This window comes from Terrapene carolina, unplaced genomic scaffold (genome assembly GCF_002925995.2).
Source record: "Terrapene carolina triunguis isolate 2854851 unplaced genomic scaffold, T_m_triunguis-2.0 Scaffold95, whole genome shotgun sequence".
In the NCBI taxonomy this organism is placed as follows: Eukaryota; Metazoa; Chordata; order Testudines; family Emydidae; genus Terrapene; species Terrapene triunguis.
In genome coordinates, this window is record NW_020664446.1 from 50,382,356 (window position 1) to 50,398,271 (window position 15,916).

At 38.1% G+C, this 15,916-nt stretch overlaps 1 protein-coding gene across 2 annotated transcripts in view; it reads right to left on the reverse strand.

Moving 5' to 3' along the window:
- Positions 1–5,363: 5,363 nt before the first annotated feature.
- The window catches only part of BICC1 (BicC family RNA binding protein 1), a 212,838-nt gene continuing 202,285 nt past the window's right edge, over positions 5,364–15,916 (reverse strand). Inside the window, exons 19-21 of one of the 2 annotated variants that reach the window (XM_024209767.2) lie at positions 12,671–12,831; positions 11,681–11,780; positions 5,364–8,363 (exon numbers count right to left, since the gene is read on the reverse strand). In XM_024209767.2, coding sequence (XP_024065535.2) covers positions 8,290–8,363; positions 11,681–11,780; positions 12,671–12,831 — 335 coding nt within the window. In that variant the 3' untranslated portion in view covers positions 5,364–8,289. Of the gene's footprint in view, positions 8,364–9,415; positions 9,806–11,680; positions 11,781–12,670; positions 12,832–15,916 lie in introns of those variants that run through there. The other variant, XM_024209760.3, reaches the window with a different exon arrangement.

Sequence of the window (15,916 nt, forward strand, 5' to 3'; positions counted from 1 at the left end):
TCCAGGTTGCCCAAGGGCTCCCAGCTGGGATTCGGTGGCAAAGCATTACTCAGTTGGCATGGAGGGGCATGTTTTGGGATCAACTCATACCACTGTTGTATGTTGTGCGGGCGCGTCAGCGACCAGCAGATATACTGGTGATACACCTGGGAGAAAATGATCTGGGAACACTTAAAGGGGTGGAGTTAATGCTTCGAACTAGGAGGGACCTGATGTAGATCCTGGCAATTTTTCCAGGCATTAACATTGTCTGGTCAGATATGCTTCAGCGCAGGGTCTGGTGGGGAGCCATGAACCCCACCAGAGTGGACAAAACCAAGAAGTATGTAAATAGGGAAGTGGCCAAATTCTAGTTGCCCCTGGGGGTGGGGTGGGGGGGGACAGTAATTTCACATCCTGGCATATTCTATGGGGCACCGGAGTTATTTCGGGAGGATGGGGTGCATACGTCAGACTCAGGTGCTGCCATATTTTTGGCTGATATAAAAAAGGGCATTGGGAGATGTCTGGGAACCCGGTTGGGTGTGGGGAGGAGGTAGCCAAGCTAATGTCTGGCACCTCCTTGTGGAGGATGTTCAGTGCAGGTATTCCATAAATTAAGGCACAAAAGGATGGATAAATGGCTTGGAAAAGGAATTAAGGAGAGGTACTTGATAATTGAGCAAGCCAGGGGAAGTTGGGGACTCCTCTGATTGGTACAGCTGGGAGCCAACCCCCCATCATTATAGTCCACCTTAACCCCTCCTATGAGGGGGGGGGGTCCTGGCAAGGGAATTGCTGGAGGGACCTAGATGAAAAGGGGAGGGGAGCTGGTGGAAGCCCCCCCTAGAATTGGAGGGTCCGGGCAGTGGATCTGCTGGAGGGACAAACGGAAAGGGGTGGGGTGGGGTGCTGAAAAAAGCACTCATACCCTCCCCCCACTGAATTGTGGGGGTTTTCACCTGCACTGCACATTTTATCCACTGGGTTAGCCCCAGACATCTAATAATAAAGTTGCGGCCTGATTAAACCCATATCTAATGTCTCCTGTCGTTCTTTCGGCATAGCCAACCACTCTGTATTTCCTTACGTGGAATTTCAGTAATTCTATGGAGTTTTGAAAACATTTTCTCTGAGACTAATTTGAAAGGATAATGTGAAAAGATGTGAAAAATATAATAAAAGGATTGTATTTATACCTTTTATAGTAGCAGCCCCTTTCCAAAGCACGTCATAAAATCAGAACAAGTGAAGTAAGTCCAGCTAAAAATTTGCCTTTAAGTTGGATTCACAGGCCCACAAGGACTCCAAGCTGCTTAATTAATAGGATATTACATTTCCCTTGGGCTCATATTTTTAGAAAGCTCTATTTGCCTGAAAGCTACGATTAATTTCTTCCCTATTATTGTACATTTGCTGCAATTGTAAACATTTACCATCTAGCCAAAAATAAAATGAACTATCATGACATAAGAACAGCAAGTGAAGCTTACTTTCTAACTTTAGAGTCTGCCTTTCAATATTTTTCCTCTCTTCAAAGGGAGAGGAAAAATCTCTTCTAATTAAGAACAGTTGAATCCTCTTATGATTGGCATATCACAGTAGAAACAAATGTGACAAATGATTGTCCTACTTTTTTATTTAGATTTTTAATATATGCTTTCATTGACATCCTCTGGGATCATTTACAATATTAAAAACAAGAACAAAAAGTCAACTTAAAAGCAGAACACCCCACATGAAAACAAATCCCAAACCCCTAACTCACACCACATATTCAGAAAAAGCTTCAGCAAATAAATAGATCCTGCAACACGTCCAAATCACAAAGAGTGAGAGAGAGAAAAAAGCAGTTCTTCCTAAGTCTAATTGAGGAAGCCCATTCCCGAGATGAGGATTCTCCAATGTTCCTCTGCTGTTTTACCCCATAAACATCAAATCTGGGAATTAGTAGCTGCAGTTTCCCAGCTGCTCTTCCAAGCTGACAGAACAGAGGCACTCTGGACCCAACCCAGGAGCTAACAGCAATACACAGGCTTAGTGTATATTATGAAGAGATGACAGGAAGGACTAATTATTAGAACGCTGGCCTGGGACTGGCTGAGACATGGATTTCCTATGTGACCTCAGGCAAGTCATAATCTATACTATGCTTCAGATCCCAATCTATAAAATGGAGATAATAGGATTGTTGTGAGGATAAAATCCATTAATGCCTGGGAGATGTTCAGATACTAGTGATGAAGGACCTCAATAGATAGCGACTGCTTAGTTGAGGTTTTAAAACAGTTTGTTATTCATCTGATTCTCACAACCAAGCTCTCAAACTTTTTCTACACCAGACTGCTCACGTGTATGCCCTGATTAGAGAAGATTTTTTATTTTAATTTAAAGTTGGAAGGTAACTGGATAAACTGACTTACGGAGTCCTATGCTATAACTGATCCCCTCTTCATTATACAAGAGAATGAAACACTGAAAAGAGGATGGATATAAGCCGCAGGCTGCCACTTTATATCAAGTGATGGCAGCAACTCCCTCTCCAAAACTACCAGGCATTATGAGTCTACTGCAGGGAAAACCAGCCTCAAGTCAAACTAGCAATGGGAAAGGAGGTTGGCTGACCTTAGCCTAAACCCATAAATCTGGTCTACGGGATTCAACTGAATGCAACCACTCTCCCACTGTGAGGATGAAAGAGGATACAGACAAGGGGTGCTTCAGCCTGGGCTAGACTTAGGACTTGCCCTGCTCGGCAAACCAGCAGAGTCAATGCCAGAAACCTCCCGGGTCCCATGCTCATGGTTACCTCGGAAAACAGCTGCTTTAAAAATCCCTTACCTGCACTGGACACTATCTGCAAGTGTTTTACTTAGCTTCACTTCTCTGATTATTTGGATATTCTTACCTGCTCTAGCAGATTTTGAAGCTTAGTTACAGCAATTTAATAGTGTTCTTATATTTGATCCACACTAGCAAATCTGTCTTTCTGTGTATCCTTGTTATAGCTGTCAACTTCCTCTCATTCCCTTTGGATCCAGTGACAAGCTGGTTGTGGGTTGTGTTGCTACTATAAAATTATTCTCCTTTGTATAGGTACTGGAGCATGATTTCATTATTAACAAAGTGCTACAATAAAGAATAAAAATTGTTTCAGCCCTAAGCAAATTCAAATACACCTCTACCCCGATATAACGCGACCCGATATAACACAAATTCAGATATAACGTGGTAAAGCAGTGCTCCGGGGGGGGCGGGGGGGCACACTCCGGTGGATCAAAGCAAGTTCGATATAACGCGGTTTCACCTATAACGCGGTAAGATTTTTTGGCTCCTGAGAACAGCGTTATATCGGGGTAGAGGTGTAGCTACATTATAAACCCCTCATAAAAGAGAATATCAAATGGAAGTGGCATGGATTAACCTTGCAGTGGCAAAAACAGCAGTGGGAATTTTTCCAGGGCTTTGCAAAATTAATTTGTTATACAAAATTTTCCTGCCATAACACTCTATAGTCCGCCATCTTGACTGCAAAGAAAATGTTCTCTTTGTAAAAAAACCCGACTACACATGCACCAATTATCAGAGGCACCATACATAAAATAAAAGTTAGGCACAAAACCTTACATTTATATTTTCCAATTGTGGAAAAGCATAAATAAATGAAATGTATAGAGTTTGAGGTCCTTGTGCACATAGAACTTGGTACACTAAGAATCTATACAGCTGTTCAGAATTTAGTGGCTACAAGCTTGGCAAGAAAATGTATCAGATGAAAAGTACATTATGGGACAAATCCTGGTCCTACTGAAGTCTATGGCAAAACTCCCAAAAACTTCAGAGGGGAAAAGATTTTGTCCAAAATGCACATGTGAAAGATCTGTTTAAAGTACATCTAAAGAAATTAAAGTTTTGCCTATACAGGGACACTCAAGAAAATTAATCCAAATTATCTAAAGGTGTGATTTTAAAGTGAATAAGTTTAACTGCAGTAAACCCATGTGGGACACACTCATTCAGAAGTGAAGTGGCCTTAATTTGATTTAACCTTAATTGGCTAACTTGAATTAAATTCACCTTAATTTTGAACTCACTTTAAATTCACACATGAAGACAAGCCGTTAGATAATTGACTTCCCCATATATAAACACATTTATTGTGCATTAATGCAGGATTACGGTGACCACTTACACTTAAATTTAAATCCATGAATGATGGGTGAAAATGTTGTACCTTAAAAATACAATAGCACTATTCCAATAGGTGCATACCTAAGAAAACATAAGAATGGCCAAACTTGGTCAGATCAACGGTCCATCTAAGCCCAGTGTCCTGTCTCTGAACAGTGGCCAATGCCAGGTGCTTCAGACAGAATGAACATCAAGTGATCCATCCCGTTGCCCATTCTAGCAATCAGAGGTTAGGGACACTTCAGAGCATAGTTTTGCATCCTTGCCCATCCTGGCTAATAGCCATTGATGGACTCATCCTCCATGAATGTAGCTAGTTCTTTTTGAACCCTGTTATAGTCATGGCCTTCACAACATCCTCTGACAGAGTTCCACAGGTTGACTGTGCATTGGGTGAAGAAATACTTCCTTTTGTTTGTTTTAAATCTGCTGCCTATTAATTTCATTGGGTGACCCCTAGTTCTTGTGTTATGTGAAGGAGTAAATAACACTTCCTTATTCACTTTCTCCACACCAGTCATGGTTTCATAGACCTCTATCATATCCCCCCTTAGTCATCTCTTTTCCATGATTAAAAGTCCCAGTCTTATTAATCTCTCCTCATATGGAAGCTAATCATTTTTGTTGCCCTTTTCTGTACCTTTTCTAATCCCAATACACCTCTACCCGTATATAACGCTGTCCTCGGGAGCCAAAAAATCTTACCGCATTATAGGTGAAACCGCGTTATATATATATGCTTTGATCGTCGGAGTGCGCAGCCCCACCCCCCTGGAACACTGCTTTACCTGGTTATATCCGAATTTGTGTTATATTGGGCCGCGTTATATCGGGGTAGAGGTGTATATCTTTTTTGAGCATGGGGCGATCAGATCTGCATGCAGTATTCAAGATGCGGGTGCACCATGGATTTATAAAGAGGCATTATGATATTTTCTGTCTCATTATCTATCCCTTTCTTAATGATTCCCAACATTCTGTTAGCTTTTTTGACTGAGTAAATGTTTTCAGAGAACTATCCACAATGACTCCAAGATCTCTTTCTTGAGTTGTAACAACTAATTTAGACCCCATTATTTCATATGTAGAGTTGGGATGTTTTCCAATGTGCATTATTTTGCATTTATCAACATAAAATTTCATCTGCCATTTTGTTGCCCAGTCACCCAGTTTTCTGAGATCCCTTTGTAACTCTTCACAATTTACTTTGGACTTAACAATCTTGAGTAGTTTTGGATCATCTGCAAATTTTGCCACCTCATTGACAAGACATGACTTGCATAATTTCTGCAATGGTAAGTTTCTTTTTCTTTAAAATACATCATACTGACTGGTGTTTCTAATGCAATAGTTTGTTCAACAGAAGGCTGGTTCTCTCTAAAGAGACAATTTAAAAAACATTAAAAAACCAAATGAGCTTTATCTGTGTTGAGGAGATCCCAATAGCAGCAGCATGATTAAGTCTGAACTGAATTTTGAAGTTAAACGGCTTTAACCACCACTTTTGTTTTTGATAAAGACAAAAATGTTCATCACTGAATTTATACCATTGACTCTGGGGTATGGATCTAACTATATGAACAGTATGGAATAAATTCATTCCACATTTTTGGAGTTCAAAGCATTCCAAGAGAACTCCTTTTGAAAATTTTCCAAGGGCTGTCCAACTTTTGTCCAAATTCCCCCAGCTTAATGATGGAGAAAGTCAGAAAGCTGAAGGAACATATTTATAGATGTTCACAGCATCTTGTGCATGAGCTAGTTTTGAAATAGATCCAATAAGGAATTCATACAGATTTTTCATGATAACTGTTTTGTATTTACATTGTAGAAACTGATGATAAAAATGTTCATCACTGAAGGAAGCTTTTACATATTTAATATATTATGACCCATGTCCTAGGTTATTTCTTGAGCCGAGAGCACTGGAAGCACCTCCCCAAAGGAATCCCAAGTTCTATTATGTAGGCACCTTTTCAAAAGTTTTACTCATTGAGAACATTAAACATATATATGCACATATACACACAATTTATGTATCTCTACACACAAATATATGTGACCTCTTACACCTATTTTAGAAAGTACCACTAAGGGGTATTAATATAATATCTGAAAGGTGTTGACTTTACTGTAGTAAAACCTTATCCAGGGGTCAAGGATTCAAAGAAATTAGATGAGGAATGGAAGGTTAAATTAACTCTTATGTGTAGGGTGTGCAGAAGATTCTGTACTATTAGCAACCCATAGCAGGGCTGCATCATGTCTGGGCACTGGGGACCTGTGCATTCTGCAGAGGGTGTCGTTGGGATTGAGACATAGGTTATTAAAACAGATCTAAATTACATATAATAATAATAATAATGCTGTTAGTATGTGCCTCATGGCTAATTTCTCTTAATATAATTAAACAATTCAAAAGACAAGAGCAACCCTAGTCAGGACTGCAGCATAGTCAGTAATGTGTTCCATGCTTGTCAAATCTGAGCGAGGGCTTAACTGCACCGGTGTACTAACACACTGCAGAACAAGGCTATATTCCTCATTCTGCAAGCTAGAGAGAGCTACAATGGTTGTGTCTAGCATCCCAAATAAAGAATACCTTCTGCTTACTACCCGAGTCCTGTCTCTTCTCCATTGTCAGGGATACTACAAGGGCCATAATGCAGAAACAAATGAACAATCCTGGCGACTAGATCTAAAATTCAGCTGGACCCGGGTCTAAATAAAAACCATTTAACTTACCAAACAGAATACCAAGGGGTTACATACATTTATTTTTTTCCATGTAACAATTGATTAGTTTTGAAAAAATTCCCATTTTTAATACTTTTAATTCCACCTTTCATTTAAAAAAATCACTAAAAGGACAACCCACAAAAAATACAATCTGTATCTGCTCTATATTTACAGATAACTGGTCACTATTAAGGCACAGATTTAAAACTAACATTTTAATCTAGCAAGTCAAATATTTTGTGCATAATACAACACTGACAACACTGTATATTGCATTGTCATATTCCCTTCATGGAATTAAAAGAAGTGAGAAAAATGTTTTCCAGTGTGTGTTTTTTTTGTGTGCAGCCCTTCTGAAAATAATGTTATTACTGGGAAATTCTTCACTTTGGTAATAGATGATATAAGCACTGCTCAGCAAAAGACCACATCAACTTAATATTGTAAGAATTTCAGCTTCCAGATATAATACTATCAAACTGCATGTTATGTATTTATGAAAAAAATGAAAGAAAGTGACATGTGGAGTTTTTGCTGAAGTAAAATGTTGAAACTTAAAAAAAATTACACAAACTAAGTAGGCAAATGTCTAAGTGGATTTGCTAAAGATTTAATCTAATTTTAAAATATTATGTAAAACTAAACACACAAGTTCATATAAGACTTGATTTTCAAACCTAGGTCTTGCAAGCCCACAAGTGCTCAACTTTGAACAAGTAAGTAGTCTCATGTCAATGGGACTAATCACAAGTATAAAAATAAGCAGAAGAGTAATTATTTCCAGGATCAGCGTTTTAAGCTCTCATAGTTGTTTGATAAAGTTGAGCGTGCCTGAATTATACACAAGTATCCGATATGTTCACAGACTTTGGGCACAACTTTGTTGCTTACAGCTCTGTGCTTGCAAACTGCATTGTCCTGCAACATTAAACACTGAAAGAGTTAGCTGTTATTTTATTTGCAGTGAAAGTTATTTCACTATACACCATTAAGTGGATATGGCTGAACCCCATACTGAGCAGTTAATTTTTGCTAATTGCAACAGGTCATTTTATTACTGCTTCATCATCTAAGTCCTCAAAGCAATTACCTCTTAAAAATTCCCTTTATGTGCAAATTTCTCATAAACTGATTTTTTTCTCACCTTAGAAGATGTATACACAGAAAGTGTCAAAACTATTTCTCACCCCATTTTTGCATAAAAACCAACTACTGTAAATGGTTATTCTAATGTCTTCTGTTAAGAGCACTTGACAGTGGTTTATGTCCATCTTAAAAGGCTTGTACACTGAACATAAATAATACATTACAGTACAAGTAAGTCACAATATTTCCTAGGGGAATGCTTTTCAACAAATTAATGTTTGGAAACTTCATATTTCATTGCAGAAAAAGAGGCACTTTATGATTTCCTTCATTATATGAGAACCCTTCATCAATCCATAACAAGACATCTGAAAAGACACAGAAATAGTATTGCCAGATTTTTTGGACTTTCACAGTATGAGAATGCAATAGTTAGCTCTAGCCATTTATAACATGGACTCTTTGTTGAATATAACTTCTTTCAAAAATAGTTCATCTTGGAGTTTTAAACACTTCCATAGCTGACAATCACAAATCTAAATTAAACAAAAGAGATGCTATTACAGCTATTTCATGTATGTTGCTTAATTGCTGCATGCATAGTCATTTAAGTAATATGCTTCACATAATAAATGGCAACAGTGCTGTCTTGTCAAATTAGATTAGTTGTCTGTTTAATCAAACTGGTGGCCCAAAGCTCTAGTTTGATGAATGCCTTTCATTTTCTACCATAAATATTTAGTAGATCTCAGTTTAAACTGATGCATATTGTAAGGTGTATAGAATCTAAAAAGAAAAGTTTTATATAAATAAATGTCCTTTAGTGGCAGTATACTAAAAATAGCCCTTTGATTTGAAAGAACCATTAAAATCAGTTTTAGCATTACAGGCAGCAGTTAAATATGATGACTGCAAAGGGTTAATATTGCAAGGTCCATTTTGGTCTTTCATTGCATCTGTTACAGTGAACAAGTTTCATTGTAAGCAGATCTAGGCTGCTTCATAAAGAGATAATAGGACTGGTCCACTTGCAAGTGGTTTGATTTTGGAACTTTTCCTCAGATATTTATATATATATAAAAAAAATCTACATAAAGACGGATTCCTAGTACCATTATAGTGAGGAGATTTGACTATTGCAGGATCACCTGACAAAATTTGATTAGTGCCAATACAATATTTTATATGGAAATGAAAGAGAAAAATAATTCCCACAGGATAAGAAAACAGAACATGTAAAGTGCAGAAAGACCTCAATAATTATTTTAAGCAGTACCAGAAAATTCCATCTTGATAAAACCAAAAGTTATGCTCTCTGGCATCCCAGCTCTTCGTCTTTCCTTCATTCAACAAAGTAAAAATTCAGTGCATACATTATAGTTATAGGTAATAAAATACTAAACAAAGAACCCTATATTATTATTGCAAATGCTGTCCAATCTACAAGAGTAAAACATAATCCACATTTGGTGTTCTGAAAAATGACAGACAAGTGTCTTCTCTCTCTCTCTCTCGCTCTCTTTTTTTTTTTTTTTTTTGGCACAAGTACTTGTGCAGACAAAATGCTTTGGTCCTTGATACCCAAACTCCCAAAGTGCAGAGGGTGGTGTGCAGTGAAAGCTGTCCACAGGATTGGCAAGTCCATCTTTACAATTCACTTTGTGAGCCACAATTTAGTGCTACCAGCGACCACTGACACTAGCAATGTCCGAGTGATACTGACGTGGCAGTCTTCCACTAGCTCCACCTTCCAGGAATGAGGCACGTACATTTGATGGATCAAATAGCTTTCTTCGGTTTTTATTCAGTTCTACATGGAAAACAGCACATTTGGATTTTAATATTGGGAGCTGATTCAGGAGCAAAACTACTCTAAATAATGCAATTTCATTATAACATTAGAAGTGGGGAACCATAGCTCCAACTGAAAACTGCAAAGGGAGTTTAGAGAAGTAGACATTACCCGAGTTGGTATTTGGTCAGGACACTAAGAATGCCGTGAAATGCTATCAAGAATTATTGTTCAGGCTAAACACAGGGTAATTGTCATAATTTGCTGGAATTCTGAATTCAATGATGGTGCCACGCTAGTGCTTTGATGCAGCGGAGGGCCATATTTATTTCCGGGCAGGTGAAGTTTGAAATTAATCCTCTTATTTGAGGGGTTTCTAGGATTAAACATAATGCCTCAAGAGATAATATTTTGGCAAAATCATTTGTACACAAATTCTAAACAAAAAGGCAAAACCATCCTAAAAATGATGAAATGATCCCAGCTGGAGTGCTTAAAAAATCCTGTTCAAAGCCTGCAAATTCTTCACAAAAAGGAATGCATTATGTGCACATCACATACTGAGCAGCATTGTGCACATTATATAATCTGATGTGACAGAGCATGATGTATACTAACTATAAATAACTGAAGTTGGAAAAAATTATTTCCCCAAAGCACATTGGTTATTTTTTAACACATTAGTAATGTTTTTATAATAAGGACCTGCCACCTCCAATATAGGGGCCATTATTCAGATCTATGTATAAACTTCTCAGTAGAGTCATCACTCATACAAAGCACTTTTTCCAGTCCCTTGTTATAGTGAACAATTTTCTCCATTACAGGTATAATCTTTGCTGCCAGTGATTCAGACAGACTTTTGATGAGTTCTACTGTTCATCTGAATACATTATTCGTTTACCCTCTTTAAGCCATAATTTGAAAGGCATTCATGAATGACATCAGCAAATTAAAAAAAAAAAAATCTGTTATGCTCCACAAAATATCAGAAGAAAGCTTACAATCTTGAATGTAAAAAGATTCACCGCCAAGGAAAACAGGAATCTCAAACATAATTCTATGTAAAATATGAAATTAAATCTTATGCCATTCCAGTCTCTTGAACAAGTTCAAGTTGGTCATTGCTATCCTGTTGTGTATCTTCAAGAGTGGTACTTTGATTTTCCTTTATTGTAGTATGATATAAGACATTTTAATTACAGCTGGTTGGAAAAAAAAATCCGACAAACCATTTTTTCATCAGAATTTGTCCATTGGTTGCAATGGAAATGTTCCGCACAGATTGTTCAACTCAGCTGAAGTTCCTACAGACATTAGGACAGGCCTGTCAGGCAGGTTTCCATCGCATACCTGCCTGTTTACCTACCAGCTCACTTTCCTGGCTCCTCAGCAGCCAGCCTGGTGAGCTGATAGGGAGATGAGAGCATGGAAGTCTTGGCTCTCAATCTTACTGCTGCTTGGTAAGCAGAGTTCCCAGGATCCCCAGGTTCAGGACGGTGTGCCAGACGGACTGCCTTGGAGTCAGTGTTCCCAAGCTCTATTCCCTTTTACAGGGAATTTTGAAAATTTTCGTTGAAAACCGTTGCAAAATGGAATTGCCTTTCTCTGCTCAGCTCTAATTTTAATAGTACAATACAACACTATGCAGCTAGAATCCCATTTGTTGTGCGGAAGCTATACAGTCCTTACAGTGTCTCCAAATTTAAAAACTGCCTTTTTATTACAAGGAGTGGCTGGTAAGATGTGCTCTCTGTGGGTCAGATTGTCTGTCCGATACAGTTCCTTTGAGCTGCTCTAATGACTATGCAAACCAAAACAATTCAACTGAGCAAGGGAAAAAGTACAGTATGACATTTATAATCATGTATATGTTAAATGCTTTTTATTCACCTGAGATTGCAAGCAGCATTTTCCGTCTGGCACCAAAAGTAGTAATTCCTAGCTCTTTCAAATCTTGATCTGTGAGAGTAAGGAAGGTCTGAAGGTCAATCTATGAACAAAAACAAAGCAAATTAAAATGGGTAATTTACACAACATACAAATCCACAGTCTATAGGCAACCATTTTCTTCCTGTATTGAGAATTACTCCCCACAAACTATTAGCCATAAGTGTGGTGCTGGTAGCTTCTAAAAAAAAAGTTACCTTTAACTTTTTTCTTTACATTTATTCTACAAACTCATTTTATTATGCCTATAACACCAACAATTACCAAATTCCAATCAATGACAGTTGGTTAAAATTAAAATGGCAGAAAAATGAGGAAAAAAGGGAAATAGATATCAGAAATGTCATATATGCAGCAACCCTTGACTACACAGATAACTGCATGTTTTAGTACTATGTATTTAAGACAAATAGAGACTAAAAAGTAAAGGTATCATTTTTACAGAAGCATGTAAGATTATGTTGATTAAATGATACTTAATTGCACACATAAGAGTCTATTTTCCCAAATTACTGTAAATGTAAATGGGAATCTCAGATCCAATCATCAATCTCTATAGAAGGAAAGTTTATTTCAAACAGAGTTATTAATATTAACAGCAATAAATCACAACAGAATGTGGGCTAGCAGACCATTGGTGAGTGCCCCCTTTAAGTGAATTCAAGGACATAGCCTTTCACAACACACCTTGTGTGTGCACAAATATCCTTATTAACAAACACCATGCTTAAGTTCAATGTTATTAATATGGCAAGATAATTTAGTGGAAACCTGTTTAGTTAGGTCTACTAAGGATTGAGAATGGTCATTTCTAAATTGAAGGACTGAATAGCTTTGATAGAATTGTCAGTGAAAATACTGCAGCTAGGAGAGACAGTGATTTCACTCAGGAAGTACACAAAGGGTTGTAAAATGCCTCTTAAAAAGACTGACCTCTTGTTGTTGGAATACATCAGTGTATTTGCCCAAACCAAGTTTACTGAACAGCTCAGGCAGATCAGACCCCTTAAACAAACTGTTCAGGTTACAGCCATTGCTTCCTGTCAGCGAGGAAATGCAATCCATGTAATTACTGCTGCTGAGATAATGTTCAGCTGAAAGGCAAAAAGGATGTACACTTGACGTTTCAATCACTTCAAACAGCATGTTTTAATTAAATGTTTTAATCACCAAATTACCTCAAATTCTATTGTTAGGTGGAATATTCCATTCAGTTGTTTAGTAGAACAGCAATCTGTAGAAACCAGCTGAATTTCAAATGAACTTTTTGTTAATTAAACTCTAGTGGCCATTTTCAGTATATATCTTGTTATTGATTAGGGCATGTAGGAGAATGAAAAGGACACAGAAATGTATTTTAAAGCACATTTAAGGCTTTAAGGATTAAGCTGTATTTAAGGCTGCACCTTAATTAACTTTAATGGGGATGGGGCTCAGAGCTTAATATACACAAAGGCGAAGAGACAATCAGGTCTCTATTCCCCCTCCCGCCCCCGTCTATCCAATGCTGGAGAAGACAACTGCACATGCGCCTCTTCCCTGCCTCCACAGCCCCCCATACAAATGTAAGCAGCTCCTTTAGGTTTTGTTGGGGATGGAATCCTGGGGTTTCTTCTGCGAAAGATAGCCAGGTGATCTAGCAACTACGCCACTTTTTGTTTGTTTGTTAAAATAGTAGATCTGGGAATATTTGGACTACCTGAATAAATATCACATTCCCCAAAACTACATTAAAAATCCATGAAGGTTGCCAAGTCAAGCACTCAAAACTTAGTAAATACCACAATTACAGTTGTACAAACTTAATTTGGTCCCCTTTGTGTACAAGAATTAGGATATAGTCTTTACACGTTAACATGCCATTTTTTCTACTCAGTGCACAGAATGGTCAGCTTTTCAGTATTTCTTTTTGCACTCATTACACAGCATGTGGTCTCACGGTATATAGTTATTTACTGCACACCATCCAAATCCTGCACTAAATGCAGAATTATTAATTTCTACCTTGGCTTTTCTAGGATGGCTTCATCATAGCATCTTAGTGCTTTACAGACATTACCCTCAGAGGAGGTGATTATATTATTCTCATTTTACACACAAGAAACAGGTGATGAAGACCCAAAGTGTCAACTATTTTTGCGTGCCAAATTTGAGGAGCCTAGTGCCTGATTTTTCAGCACAATTTATAGTACTTTAAATGTTCAAAACACAGCTCCCATCAACTTTAGCTGCTGCTGTGAATCTGCAAATCAGAGCCCCAGGTGTCTCAAACTCGATACCCAGAAAATAATAAAGACAAAATGGCCACATGCAGAAAATTGGGCAAGTCATGTAAACCAGAATTTTTACATTGCCACTTTGTCTCTCTCATTTTCTGCCTATCCAATCTGAGACACCTGAAATCTGATTTGCAGACATGCTGAGCACTCGTAACTGCAACTAAAGTTGATTGGAGCTGCGTTCTGAACATGTGTAATAAAAATTCCATCACGTGGAACTATATTGACCCCCATATGGGTCATGAGCAGGGAGACCCACAGCATAGTCCTCTGCCACTTGAGCTGATAAGAGTAACAGGAAGCAGTAGAAGGCTGTTATCTTCTATGTGGGCCTCCTACTAGAGGACGATGAGACACATTGCTAGTGGCTTTCACAGCTATTTGCTAGATAGCAGAGGAATAATGAGACTCAAGAATCCTTTGTTCAATTGTAGGTTCTGTAGGGAATATATTAGTAATTATAGATCCTTCTGCCCAGGCCCTGCAGTACCTTCCTGGTTCTCTTCTGCTCTTACTTCCTTACCTACTGCTTCTTCCACACCCTGCTCCTGTCCATGGCCCCCACTATCCTGTCTCCGCTTACAGCTTCTATCCCCTCCCCTGCACCAACTTGGCTCCTGCCTCTATTCATCCCCTATGCGCCTGCCTCTTTTAGTCTCTCACTTCCTACAGCTCCTGAGGCAGACACCCGGCATGGAGAATTTCAGCCAGAACAATTTAAATTTGGCAAAGTTATAAACAATTGAAAACAAGGTCCATTAGTACCAGTGTTGCCTGTAACAAAGGAGCTGGATCCATGTGATGCACACCCTAGCACATAGCAGTTTAGCTCACAGGCAAAGTGTGCAATCACATCCCCTTGCATTACCATAGTTATTTTTATATGCCATTAATTTCACTGAGCTGTTATCTCCGGAGGCCATAGGCCCTGCCCCCAGGGCTGATGTCAGAGTGAGGAGAGCGAAATGAAATGACTCCCTCAGCTAGACTGGCTGCTGCCTCCTGAAGACTTACCTGGCTATAAAAAGTAGAACGCTTTAGCGCTCAGTGATTCTTTGTTTTCTTATCTACTGAACTGTGAATGTATTTTAGAAAAGGTTAGTTGGAACCTTAGATAATTTTACTAGATGGGCCCAAGTTTTTGAAGAAGATTTGTACAATGTGTCAAAATTCTTAAATTCTACTAGTAAAAGTGAAGAATTGAAATTATATTTCAAGTTTGTAGATCTCAAACAGCACAATCGAGTACACACAGTTATTGTACCCTTTTCGTCACCTATTGACCATAAAAGGCTTATCAGCCAAGTGTGGGGAAGAAAGGATATTTTTTTAAATCAAAACAAAAAGTACATTTTTGCAGATGTTTCAGGCTCTGAGAAAGAAGCTACGGCTTCTATGGACTGAGCAGCTTTTAGACTTAAAGGTTACTGTCTTATTAAAGTTTAAGAAAGGATTAAAATGCATTTATTTTATCATTCTGATTACACTAGGACCTCCCTGTGTAAACAACTGACTTCAAGACACTAGGTGAGCTTGATACCAAAGATAGACTATTAAGCTCATTTTTATTATGTTCACCGTAGAAATACCATATGCAGTAATTCATCACTGCGTTAATACCATGTAAATGATTACAAGTGCTAGGAAAGAGCAACAACATTTCCTTCTTTAAGTTAAACTATTTTCTCTAAAAACGTGCAATTCTTACTGAATGTATTACCAAATAAACCTGGGATTTAGGCCTTTTAGCACTGATTAAGGAAAACCATAATACAAAAAATAATTAAAACAAAAAACAGCAGAATATTTCTGTCCTCATCCACCCCGACCCCAACAGTAATGAAATTTACTATAGGGTTACCATATTTCCACAAGCAAAAAAAGAGGACACTGGGGGGGG